Source organism: Ochotona princeps, chromosome 8 (assembly GCF_030435755.1).
Source record: "Ochotona princeps isolate mOchPri1 chromosome 8, mOchPri1.hap1, whole genome shotgun sequence".
NCBI classification, from domain to species: Eukaryota; Metazoa; Chordata; class Mammalia; order Lagomorpha; family Ochotonidae; genus Ochotona; species Ochotona princeps.
This window is the reverse complement of record NC_080839.1, coordinates 41,396,974-41,410,074: the sequence shown is the minus strand read 5'-3', so window position 1 is coordinate 41,410,074 and position 13,101 is coordinate 41,396,974. Positions and strand designations below refer to the sequence as shown.

Sequence of the window (13,101 nt, the reverse complement as noted above, 5' to 3'; positions counted from 1 at the left end):
ACTACAGCCAGCAAGCAGCCAGGAACTATCAGTAGGATCAAGAAGACACATTAAGGGCACCTCATCTGCCAGCAGGAGACTGCAAGTTCTAGAAACACCCTGACTAAACCGGTGACAAAGCCAAGCAACCAAGACCCCAGCCAACGTTGAAACTTGTCACTCTTCAGTGTTTTGGAGCTATCACTTTTATCTCCCAGAAAATGGGAAAACAAAAAAATAACTGACAGGCATAAAATAAGGATTCAATCTTGTATTTTTGGAAGAACTTTGAGAAAGTTAAAGAGTAGACAAAATCAATGCAGCAACAGCAGCAGAGTCCCCAGCAACACACAGGTGTGAGGCCCCCCTTTTACATGCTGTTTTAAAGGGGTTTAGGATTCAGGAACTAATTTCCTGCAAGGGGCCACCAGAGTAAATATTACATGAAAGTAGGTGGCCTAGGAAGAGTGGACATGATAAACGCTTCAAATCGGCAAAAAGGTACATCATATAAATCATTGCAAACTTAAATTCCCAAATAACAGCTTTTACATTTTTTTAACCCAGGAGGTTGCAAGTTTTAAATTCTGCAGATATTTCAGCAACAAAATATTTATTTCCAAGTTACTGTATGTGGCATAGTTATTGCTCACTTTAATTCTTTATAGGTATCCTACAGATATAGAATGATGGGACAAAATGGGCAATAACAGGCCTTTTTTTTTCTTTGGAAGACCCAGTTTTTTTGTGTTTTGTCTTTCTATGTTTATCACAGCATTTTTACTAAAACCATTTCATAGATCATGATGACTCCTAATTTGGCAAAGGAGAAGGCCCTCAAAATCCCCCAAATTGTTGGACTTCTCACCAGGAAACATTACTGTATTTGGCAAAGTGTCAGGACTCAAAAATTTCCTGGATATTTACTTTACCTTATTTATTGGAAATTTCAAAACAAGAGGATTCAGTTGAGATACACAAGGCCTGTCACATGCCTTCACTGTGCAACAGATAAGGCTGTTTACAGATAGTAAGCCTAGGGGGACTTCTTCCTCTCTCTTTGTCCCTTTTTTTAGGGGGCAGGGTGGTATTATAGGTGCCATAATGAAGTGTGAAAATTGAAAAGAAATGAAGTAAAAGAAATGCAGTACGAATAGTACAGTAGAGAAAGTTTTTAAATATGTATTACTCCTGTCTGCAGGGGGAACAGCTCTTTGGATATGTTCTTGACAGATTGAGTTATTTCTGTCTATTGGGTATGTATAAAGACATATTTATGGATTTATAAATCTTTTGAAGAGGGCTGTTATTTACCCAGTTGACTAAAATGGACTCAAACTGTGTAAATAACTATTTAGGACATGCACTACGGGCCAAATGCTGGCACAGCTCACACATCCATGTCTGCCAGGAAAGGCAGACAGGGAGAACCTGGTAAAGCCCCCGTGCACAGTTAATCCGAGGGCTGCACAAAGACTTACTCCACAGGTCTCAGGAAAGAAGAAAGAGGTTTAGAAGGTCATGGTTGGCACGCAAATGTGCCCATGCTGCAGCCACAACCCTGTCAGGCATCAGTCTGCATGGAGCAGTACTAAACCTCACTGGCAAAGAAACCCCACATGGAAAGACAGCAAGACTGCAGCTGGAGCTGCCAGCCACCTCTGTCATCAGCCTGGTGGGTGGGCAGAAGAAAATCAACATGGTTCCTAGTGGATCAGAGTGGAAACACCTAGGGTTTTTTTTTTCTTTTTCATTTTGTTATGGTTTTCTTTGTTGTTGTTTTCGTTTGTTTGTTTGTTTGGTGAAGAGGAAAAAGGTTATAATGAGGGCAGCCTGATCAACATCATCAGGGAACTGGAATTTTACATCTGAAGCTGCACCAGGGCTTCCACCAGTCCCTCAGTTCATCCATAGGTTATCTTCCTCATCTGTCAAATGGAGCAAGGCCTTTTTTATCTGCCACCCAGGAGTGTTTTTAAATGGCTCAACCGAGATCCCTCAAGTGAGGTAATTCATGTGAAAACTGCAGGGAAAAAAAAAAAAACGCAATAGCAGTCTTCTTTAAAGAGAAGCATTCTAAGTGGGAAATTAGTAAGGTGAAAGTTATATGGCTTTAAGTCACTATCAAAATTACTTTTCAGGGAACATTTGGAAAATACATTTTGAAAGAAACAGAAACACAAAATTTCTGATTCCTTCCTGCAACATATCAAAAGGGAAGGATCGTTATTGGGCGTTTTTCCCTTCTACCAAATTTTGTATCAGATCATGTTTGAGATAACTTACACATTGGATTCTCAATTCAAGCGCATCTCTGCAGTCTGCAAGCCTTTAAAGCAGTAGCTAAACTACCTGCCTATACGTAGATGATGTACGTTTTCAAAAGCAAGAAGAAGCAAACAAAATGCTAGGCTAAGGCCCCCTGTAGACATTTTGGGTTACAGGAAAAGGAATTTGAATTTCATTTGTTGCACCTTAATGAAAACTCATACTGTAAGTAGAATTCTGAAAGTAGGGCTTTATATTGAAAGTGCTGACACCACCTTAACCATAGCATTGTGAGCAGCAGTGTAAACACACACACACACACACACACACACACACACACACACACACACTTGAAAGAAAAAAGGCCCCTTGGATTTATGCTGCATACCATTTCCAGTAAAAGTCAGAGGTCAGAGGTTACCTGTTTCTGCCTCGGTTCTGAACTAGCTTACTATTCTGGGCTCCATTTATTCTAGGCTTATAGTTGTGATGAAGTCAGCAACTTTTCTTTGAACAAAAAAAGGTCTCCAATGCTTAAAATTATATTTCTAGACATTATTCCCAGGACACAGAGCATATATGCGCCTAAGAAAACTAAATTCACTGTTTTTTTGTTTCCAAATTACTCATACTAGATTCACTGTAGAGTTTTGCAGTTCTAATTGGTACGGCACCACGCAGTTAGACAACAAAATCCCTTTGTTGTCTGACACCACTCTAGTGAGACATGATCATAAAACTAGATTTGAAAGTATGTACCTACTTCAGACTCAAAGTCAACTTCAATAAAGCAGTCTTTTTATACTCAAAGAATTGTCTTTCTAAACCTTCATTGTACGAAATGTACACAAAATCCACTGCAGAGTGACTCCTCAGAAAGGACAGGACATTGGCGTACCCATTCACCTTCCTGTTAAAGACTCACTGTGTAAACTTCCCTTCCTCCTAGTCAGGGTCAAACAGGCACAGCCACAGATACCCACATGTACACACAGGTATGTGTACTCAAGTACAACACGAATTAAATATTCTGGAGTCTCCATTTCTTCTAACTGCATTTAGTCTGGCTTTGCAATTCCTCAAGCACTGAAGAGGTTGAGTTAAATAAAACAAACAAACAAAAAAATGGTTTCAACCCAGTGGAGAAAGAAGTCCAACCCAGGTTCCTGAAAGGCCTAATTCCTTCTAAGCATCTTAATGCTGTTAACTTGCAATTCTATTAATTGTTTCTTCAGAAGCTTTTAGAAAGCACCTGGGGATAAGTGGTAATAGTACTCTTTGTTCGTGTAGCAGGATATCAGTGGCACACGACAACGTATGCACATTCAACCTTCTAATCTACATCTCTAACCTTGACCTTCATCAATTCACTGACCCTGCTTTATGGAGGTGGCAAAGTGATAGTCAGTTGGGCAGTGCAATGGCAAAGAAGAAGAAAAGATCCGGGGATGAAAACAAGATGTGCTGAGTCTCCATTTATATCACACTTATGATCTTGGAAAAACTCTGCAACTGGGAACTCACTAGACATTTCTGCCTTTTCAACCCCTACAAACGAAACAAGTAACAAAGAAGAATGAGAGCGTCTCTCCTACCTTGCTCACTGCTGTTATCCCCACTGTGTGACGTATGGCCACCGCTGGAAGGGCCTGGGGTTCCACCCGAGCGAGTGGATGCCGTGTCGTCATGATCTCTGTTCCAAGAGGGCTGTGGGGGCACAAATCAGAAATCCAAATAAGAGCCATCTGTGAACACTTGCTGGCTGTGATGCCACTGCACAAAGACACCGTGATGGGACGGACAACCAAGCTATCACTCTTTTCCCTTCACACAGGGTTCCAGCTCAGAGCTGCATAGGCACATGGAAAAATGGCCAATTTCTGCTTCCAAGACAAAATAATAACTACAAATACTTATTCTGGAAGTAACTGTATGCTTTATTACTAAGAAAAATGGAGACAATCTAGGAAAAGAACAGGAAAAAAGCAAATGCTACCACTTGATTCTGATTCTGTTTAACATCAACAAACCCACTGGCCCAACAGCCCTCTCCTCTGGAAATGCAAATAAGAGGAGTGGTCTACAAGACTGAGGTTTATAGAGTGCCTTCAACACCACCCCCTTCATCCTACAAGACAAACATGGCAGAGTTTTTAAGACCTCACAATCAAGCCTTGGCCCATAATAGCTGGTATGTGTCAGCTGTTGGCCGGATGGTACACAGCAAATGGACCAGGCACTGGGACAAAAAGAAATGAGAATAACAATAGATTCACGTGGACTGTGTACCCTCAGTCCCATGCCGAGCCTTCTTGTACTATTGAACGGAAAACAGATGTTGCTTCTTATCACTGGGTGCATTTGAAAGTAACATTCAGATAGGGAAAAAAATGGTTGTAAATTAAATTCTTGGAGAAAACAATCATGACGACAACTCTCCCGAATCTCCCTTTATCACCGGAGAAGATTTTAATTAGCTTTTAGCAATAGCGTTCAGAAACAGCCTCATGACTCACTGGTCATCTTGCACAGTAGGAGTGATGCAAAATAGAAAGCTGGCTCTTGGCTAGGAAATGATACTTGTCTTCAAGATTATTAGTGGGAAGGCAGGATGATCTCGTGCGTAAAATATGCATCTATCACTTCAGCCCTCTAAGATCAGGCCCCAGGACTATGCAGTAGTGAAGGCTACTGACCCTTCCAACATTTTTAATGCGCCTTGCAAACCCAAGTTCTCTTTGCTTGTTTCTTGCAAGGTATTTTCCTGTTCCAGAGAAGATAAGAAGGGCTGAAGAGATCAAAATGTTTCAGACACCTAGGCTGAGAAAAGTAAAGATCACATCTAAGAAGTGAGCTGCCTAGGAATCAAAGGGAGATGTATTCTGCCTGGAAAGGATGCTTTTCACTGCCACCCAGTCCATAATCCTGGCCAGAAGAGGAACACAGCCTGAAAAATGGCATAAAGGCACGTAAAGATATGCCACTTATGTGTTAGACTCGCCCATTATGCAAATTCTCAAAAACAGTGTTAATTGATCTGCTGTTTCTGTGATGGAAAGATATGTGAACTGTGAAAGAAGTGCTTTTTTGCAAACACACATTCTGCAACATACCAGAAGAATGCTGTCAGACGTAATCTGGAACACATGCTCAGAATGCAAACAGTTAATGCATAAATTTTCAGTTTGTACAACTGCAGCTCTAAAAGGGAGACTTGTTTATTCAGAGCTCTGCAGAAAGAATGGTACAGCACCCAGGGGACAGACAATGCCAGGCACAAAACCCCGGTGCCTCGACATGTAAAAGGATGTTTTTCTATGTGCTACAAATCCCACTTGAAAATATAATTAGAAGGAGAAAATGGCAAACTATTGCATTAACTGTAATTGAACAAAAGACCGGCAAGGCATGTGGGAGGCTGCGGGAACCCGTGGGAGTTTCAGGATGCATGAGATCCTGCGAGTGACATCTCCTGGGCACTCTCATTTTATTTATGTTGTCTCTCACTACTATTGTTGACTGGTGATCTGACTTGTAATTAATAGGAAAGCTAGTGATAACAAGAGAAAATAGAGAGCAACAGACTAACCTTGTCAGAAGCAGATTTGTTAATCTGATTAAGACAGGATTCCAAAAAGGTGACTTAGAACCAAAGAATCATTCCATGTTACGCAGGAAACTGTCCTCCTTTATACCACAACAGACCTGATATATTCACTATCTTTTAATGAGCTCCACTGATTTATTCAGCTCTGCTCTGCTCCCTCCCCCACTTTTCTACTGTGCAGGATGTAGATTAATTCAATGCTTAATTGTTTAGTAAATTCAATTTTCCACATTCTATTCTGCATAGCTTTAGCTAAGGTTCTTAAATCTTCAGCAGTGAGCCCAGAGCCCACTGTTTGTGATCTGTGCCTACCTTTTTTCATCACCATTTTTCTTCATCCACCACTTAATTCACCATGAAAAGATTTTCCTTGCTGGAAATTCTGATTCTGCTATGATCTGTGAGGCATTCCGATTCATTGCATTTTCATTGTGTTGGGTCTTAGATGCTGGGCTCCTCTTTTCTCACAGCTATCGCCACATTATACAGGCATTCATGCAAGAAATGTTGGATTCCACCTCAGTTTATCCAAATTTTGTGCAACCTATATGTTAAAATTTGTGTGTTCACCAAAGGTGGAAGCCAATATTTTCCACCTAATATCATTCCTCTCACAGTCTTGCTCTTTTGGAAAGCCTGTGTGTACTGGATGTACTTGTCTGAAACGAAATGCAACTTTTGTGGTTCTTCCTGGAATTAGGATGTTGTATATTAGCATTTTAGAACGCTACATTTGTATGAAACTGAACATTTGGAGAAATCCATAAAATTACAAAAACAGATCAAGAATTATGTTCAGTATAGCTCACTGGGCAGGATTAAAATCTAAATATCAGGAATAGCTTGTGAACTCTTATAGTATAAATATGTAAGACAGCCTCAATCAGAAAGATCTCCCTAAAATCCATCTACCAGAGCAGCTCAGCCATAAATATCTCAGTGATTTGATGTGACTACGCCAAACATCATCAACCCTTTAAAAATAAAATGTGTAGGGCCCGGCGGCGTGGCCTAGCGGCTAAAGTCCTCGCCTTGAAAGCCCCGGAATCCCATATGGGCGCCGGTTCTAATCCCAGCAGCTCCACTTCCCATCCAGCTCCCTGCTTGTGGCCTGGGAAAGCAGTTGAGGACGGCCCAATGCTTTGGGACTCTGCACCCGCGTGGGAGACCCGGAAAAGGTTCCTGGTTCCCGGCTTCGGATCGGCGCGCATCGGCCTGTTGTGGCTCACTTGGGGAGTGAAACATTGGACGGAAGCTCTTCCTCTCTGTCTCTCCTCCTCTCTGTATATCTGGCTGTAATAAAATGAATAAATCTTTAAAAAAAACAAAAATAAAAAATAAAATGTGTACATATGATCATGCACAGGTATCTGAAACTGTGAGTTGCTCAGGGCCACATGTAAGATAAGGTTGACAGAATAAAATCAAGGGTACATTGCAATAGATGTATAGACAATTTTAGTCATAGTTCTAAATTAAGACGACTTTCTCCTTCACTTGAAAAAAATTATTCTAGAGTAGAGAAAGATTTTAATCTCACAACTCTTGTAAATCTCTCAAAACAAGGAATCCTAACCAAAAATCCATGGCCCTGCTCCAGGAGACTTCGAGGAGGTGTTTTTTGAACAGCTTTTGGATTTGATGTACATGGCTGCCTATTATTCCCAAGGAGCATGGAAACTTTTCATCCAATTCCCAAAGCAGTGTATGATGCCCCACAAGTTTGAGAACCACAGTTCTGGAAGATGTTCATGGGGCTAGATACAAAAATAATGGTTGGAAAAACCTTGAAATTCACTGAGTCTACCCTCTAACTCAACCCTGAAGACAAGGCCCTGCGGGCCTATTTCCATTGTCATCAGGGGAGGCAGCCTGCTAGAAGCCTCACTCCATCAGAAAGTTCTTCTTGATCGATACACAAAGATGTGGTGTAGCATATGAAGTGACTGAACTTCCATGTTTTTTCCGCTAGTCTTGGGGGTCCCAAAAGGTAGCCATAATTAATATTTGGGGCAAGCTGTGATTCTCCTTCAGACATTTTCCCTTCTATCATTTCTCAAATGTGGTTCGAAAAGTGTGGTTTGGGCTTTTTAAAGATTTATTGTGTGATGTTTTTTATTTATAAGGCAATCTTACTGGTATCTGGTAGTGAAATGGACACAATAACCTTCCTTGACTATTGTGTCCTCAAGGGCAAGGATGGTGTCTTAACCTCTTGTGTCTCCTTTCTTAGTGTGGCATAATGTATGGCTCATGTTCAGCATGCACTAAGTGCTTAGGGAACTCAATGGAACTATTCAATAGTTCCTGTGCCACCAATATCCCAAAAAATAGGCAGCATGCTCACAATCTATCCTGGCTTCCTGAATATAGATACCTATTGGTGACCTTTTACATCTTTCCTTCATGAACTCAGTTCCTGTCTAGGCCTTGTATTTTGGCACACTTCATATCCTCTTAAAGTTCCCATGTTTTTCTTGGACAACTACTTTCCCTAACATACTTTTTTTTTATTGGAAAGTCAGATATACAGCAAGGAGGAGAGATAAAAGGAAGATCTTCCATCCCAAGAATCACTCCCTTAGCAGTTGCAATGGCCGGAGCTTAGCCATTCCAAAGCCAGGAGCCAGGAGCTCCTTCCAGGTCTCCCATACAGGTGCAGGGTCCCAAGGCTTTGTGTCATCCTCGACTGCTTTCCCAGGCCACAAGCAGGGAGCTGAATGGGAAGCAGGGCTGATGGGATTAGAACCCAGCATGTGCAAGGCGAGGACTTTAGCCACTAGGCTACCACTCTGGGCTCATCCCTAATATACTTAGAATTATCACCTATAGTATACTAAATTTGTGTCTCTGGATCTCTTCTTATGTGTTTAGACATTTCTGTCCAATTATCTGCTAAACCAGCTTCATGCCAAGATATCTACTCCACTCAACAAGATAAAGGCTCTAGTCTTCATGTCTCCCACGAGTCTTCTATTCGTTTTTTTTTTGCTTACCACCCTAGCATACACACAGTATGAACCCAAGAACCACCATGACATCTCTCATCATCTCTCCATCTGATGAATCGCCAAGTTTTGTCCATTTTAGAGTTCTCAAATAAAGCTTTCATTTTCTGGAGGAATCCACCATAGATGGGGGGTTGGGGGGTTGGGGGAGGGGTGGGGGGAATCCCAGTGCCTATAAAACCGTGTCACATAATGCAATGTAATCAATTACAAAAATTATTTAAAAAAATAAAAAAAGAATTTGCTCAGGTACATAAAGAACTAAACTCAATGCTGAACATACAGTAAGAGCTAACTAAAAAAAAAAAAAAGCTTTCATTTTCCCTCTTAGTTCTTACTGTTCTTATTTTAACGCCCCCCCTCAATGCAAAGCTGTAGAAGAATTCCACTACATTGGAGCACAAATTTTATAAGGACAAAAGCAATATCAGTTTTGCTTATCATTGCAACATCACTGAGCCTAAGGTTTAGCAGCATTCAGAAAATTCTTGTTGAATGAATGAGCTGCTTCCTGCTACCTACAGAAAATACTGCAAGGTCCCGAGCCTGGCACACAGACCCTTCAAAATTCCCCCTGGAGACCACTCCTTCCCTTGCTTCTTGTGCCGCACCGGCCCCCAACCACACATGACTGCCTCTCACTGCTGCAGATTTGTGCTGATCCTTCCACTCCACCTGGCAGCACCTGCTCTGCCCAGCCTCAATCCAGCCCCTGTTACCTCTTTGCTTTTCAAGGCACAGCTCAGACATCACCTTCCCCAGAAAGCCTTCCCTCATTAACACAGTGCATAAGGTGAGCATGTCTCCACTCCGCTGAGTGCTCAGCCCATCGCAGCACACAGCTATCATGTCATTGATTCACTGCTTGGTGGTGACCTGTTGTGGCTGACTACAACTCTACACTATCAATGTTCTGAAGTCCTGGACTACACTTATTCATCCCTCTTTCTTCCATCCTAGGAAAATGTCTACAATTCAACAGATAAAAATACATTTTAAATGTGTGAGAATTGTAACATAACTAATGTATATCATGTGAGTTTTTCATATGATTCTGTGACCTCCTATATTAAATTTTGCAAATTGTCTTTAAAAACTTGTACAATTTAAGAGTGTCTCGCATTTCTTGCATTCACATACACCGCTATGAAATATTTTAGTATTCTTAGTACTCAGTGGTAGCACAGCCAAAAAGGAGGAAATTTGAAGCAGTTCCATGCTTCAAAGTTGGACTTAGACAATTCCCAAAGTCTTTAAACCTTCATGTCCTACTTGTAAATAGGGATAAATTATAGTCCCCTCCAGACATGACACATGTAAATGGCTAAGCACACAGCAAGTGTTTAATAAATGGCAGATAATAGTTCAAACTGTAACAACACAGGTTGACCTAGTCAACTCTGGGATATCTACATACAGGTGTATTTGGTTTATAGACCTTCTGGAAAGAATGGCTAACCTGAGCTGGCTACGTGCACAGCTTGGTATGCCTTGGGCTACTTCCCAGCTGGTATGTGCTCAGGGAATGCAAACTGATTTTATTTTCACCTTGAACTAACATGATTTTACAGGTGGTTTGCTCCTCCCCAGCCTATCAAGTTTAATTTACCACCCAATACATATAAATCACTTTACAGCATAGAAAGCACTTGGATGCATCTTCTCCACCAATCATTTCATCACTTCAGTGTGATGGCAGAATCTGGTTGGTGTTTTATTTTTAATCCAAGAATAAACTATGTTTTTGTTTTCTTAAAAACTTCTACCTTCTTTGTCCCATTCAAAAGGCATAATGATTTACAATGTGATGACTTGACCCCGGAGAAGTCAGCTAGCAGCTACGTAGAAATGAATGGAGTCTTGGCATGCTCAAAACTTGAAGTCAGCCCGCACCTATCAGTAGGTGTCCTTTTCTTTTGGAAGTTATATTTACTCTCTCACATATCCATGGGCTCTTTAGTAGAGCATCCCCAATGGCCAGAAAGAGCTGGCTTGTTTCCAAAAGTCATCATTTCGTTTCCCCTAGGTCAGGAGAACATGAGTTCACTGGAGAAATGTGTCCATATGCATGACGTTGTTGCATACACATTTACTCACATTTCCAACTCTGTATTTGCTCATTCATACATGCCCATATGTTCATCTGCACTCACCCAACCCAGGATGGGATTCCTAAATGTCGGTCTCCCACATCTACATAGATCCCTCCCCTTGATCTTTCTGCTCCAAACAGGGTTCCGAAGAGATCTCTCAGAATCCTTACAGGCACTGGACTCCAAACAGATATGAGCCCTGACGCACCCCTCAATCAGTGACACCACCTGAAGAAAGGGACCAGAGAAACTCCTACACAGTGAGGTGAGGAAGAAAGAGCAGATCAAGCTGCCACTGTGAGAAGTGAATACATATCTACCTATGTGCACTTGAAGGTGGGAAATGGGAAAAAAACCTTTGTGTGTATCAGAAGGCTGACATTGCTGAAGCTCCTGCTGCTAATCCTGGTGACCTCCATGACACCTGCTGATAATCAAGCACACAGAGTGCCTTCCCCAGCAACTACTGAGCAACTACAAACTGCCAGAGCCCTAGGTGAAAGCTTCTCAGCTCCAGGATTATTTATTGAGACCACATCTACTCAACTTCCAATTCAGTCATGCGAGGGGCGGCGGGGGGGGAATGGAATCATTTATATGCATTTCAGAAAAAAAACCCTAGAAATTGTTAAATAAAATTTACAAGCAGAAGTCACAACAAGATTAGGCAATCAGTTCTGCTTTGTCTGGCCTTTTTAACACAAGAAAACTGCCCGTCTTGCCTTTGAGGCTTTCAGAAGTTTGTCAATGCCAGAGGCACTCACAAATTAATATTTTAGGGGACATATAGATGATCCTAATGTGGATGTAGAACCAGGGGCCATATGAAAATGTTTGGGGAATGGTCTGGTTAGATAGACCTGTTCTGGGCCCACACAATGTCCTGCTGGAAAATGCTAGAGGACAGATGGACAACTGTTGCTGCCTGAGGCAGTTCCTGGTCGTGACCCACACTGGCCCTCCCCAGAGATGATGTTTCAAAAGGTTACCTCCCTTGCACACTGATCCCACTTTCTCTGCCAGCTCTCCTTTTTCTCATTTCCCTTCCTGTTCCCTCCTCCATTCTTTTACCTTTGCCAAAGCCGTAGGCCTGCCAGGGTTCTTGTTGAGCCCCCTTGTAAAGCTGCGATAAAATGTGCTATTACTCCACTTAATAGAGGACTGAAGGGTAATTTTGGTGACTCAAGGCAGATGGTCAATTAGTGGTAAGACAATGGAAATCCAGCATCCCCTCTCAGGATCTGTGGCTCTCACCAAGACACCACACTTCCTCTTCTCACAACTGCTTTGGCCATTGTTGACTCTTTAATCTAAAAGCACATCTCAGTGATCAGCCAACCATCCCTTCGATGTGGCACACACTACATTGGTGCCAGCTGGTAGCTTTGCACAGGGCATAAGTGTGTCTAATTCAGCATCAAATGAAGTAGGTTTCTAAGGCCATAACACACACACACACACACACACACACACACACACACACACACAGAGTGATATGTCTACTGCCCCATGTAGTAGGGGGAGTAGTTCGCGGAGGCAGAGATGGGGTCTGTTAAATTGAGTCTCTATTTCCCAGTTCTCAAGTACCACAAATAAAACCTACAGAAATGATAATTTTTCAAACACTGAATCCTCTATCTCTGTGTAATGAGGCATGCAAAGAGGAGGAAAAGAATTTCTGTGCTTTTTTGCCTTTGGTGAAAAGTCTCCAAGGAGTAATTTCATCTTTAACCGAAAAGTTTTCTATCAGGTGATGGTGGGAGCTCCAGGAATTTCTGAAACCTGCATTCAGACACAGAAGGCTGCACAGGGTACACGTGTGTGCATGCTCACACAGAGCAGCAGGCACCCACATCACACACAGAAGGCAGCAACCAAGAATGGGGAAAACGAATAGAAACGTTCTCCATTACATTGCAATGCCATTTAAAGCAGTATAGTGGTCAGATACATTATCCACTTTCCTGAAAATGTGTATGTTTCATTCTCTTTTCATTCCCCGGGGCTAGCTGTTGGGGCTGGTGGTTAGAGCAGTAGTAGCCTTAGGGAACGAGCACCCTACCTCATGGGACACTTTTCCAAAGCTGCTCTAAACTCCTCTTTCCCACAAACTGATATTCTTTGGGCCTCAATTCCGACAGTCTCC

General features: G+C 41.9%; 1 protein-coding gene across 5 annotated transcripts in view; it reads right to left on the bottom strand.

The window, feature by feature from the left end:
* Positions 1 to 13,101, bottom strand: part of MEIS1 (Meis homeobox 1) — a 144,704-nt gene that overhangs the window by 110,644 nt on the left and 20,959 nt on the right. For all 5 annotated transcript variants that reach the window (XM_058667894.1, XM_058667893.1, XM_058667896.1 and 2 more), the window contains exon 7: positions 3,843 to 3,954. In XM_058667894.1, the coding sequence (XP_058523877.1) occupies positions 3,843 to 3,954 (112 nt within the window). The remainder of the gene's footprint in view (positions 1 to 3,842; positions 3,955 to 13,101) is intronic.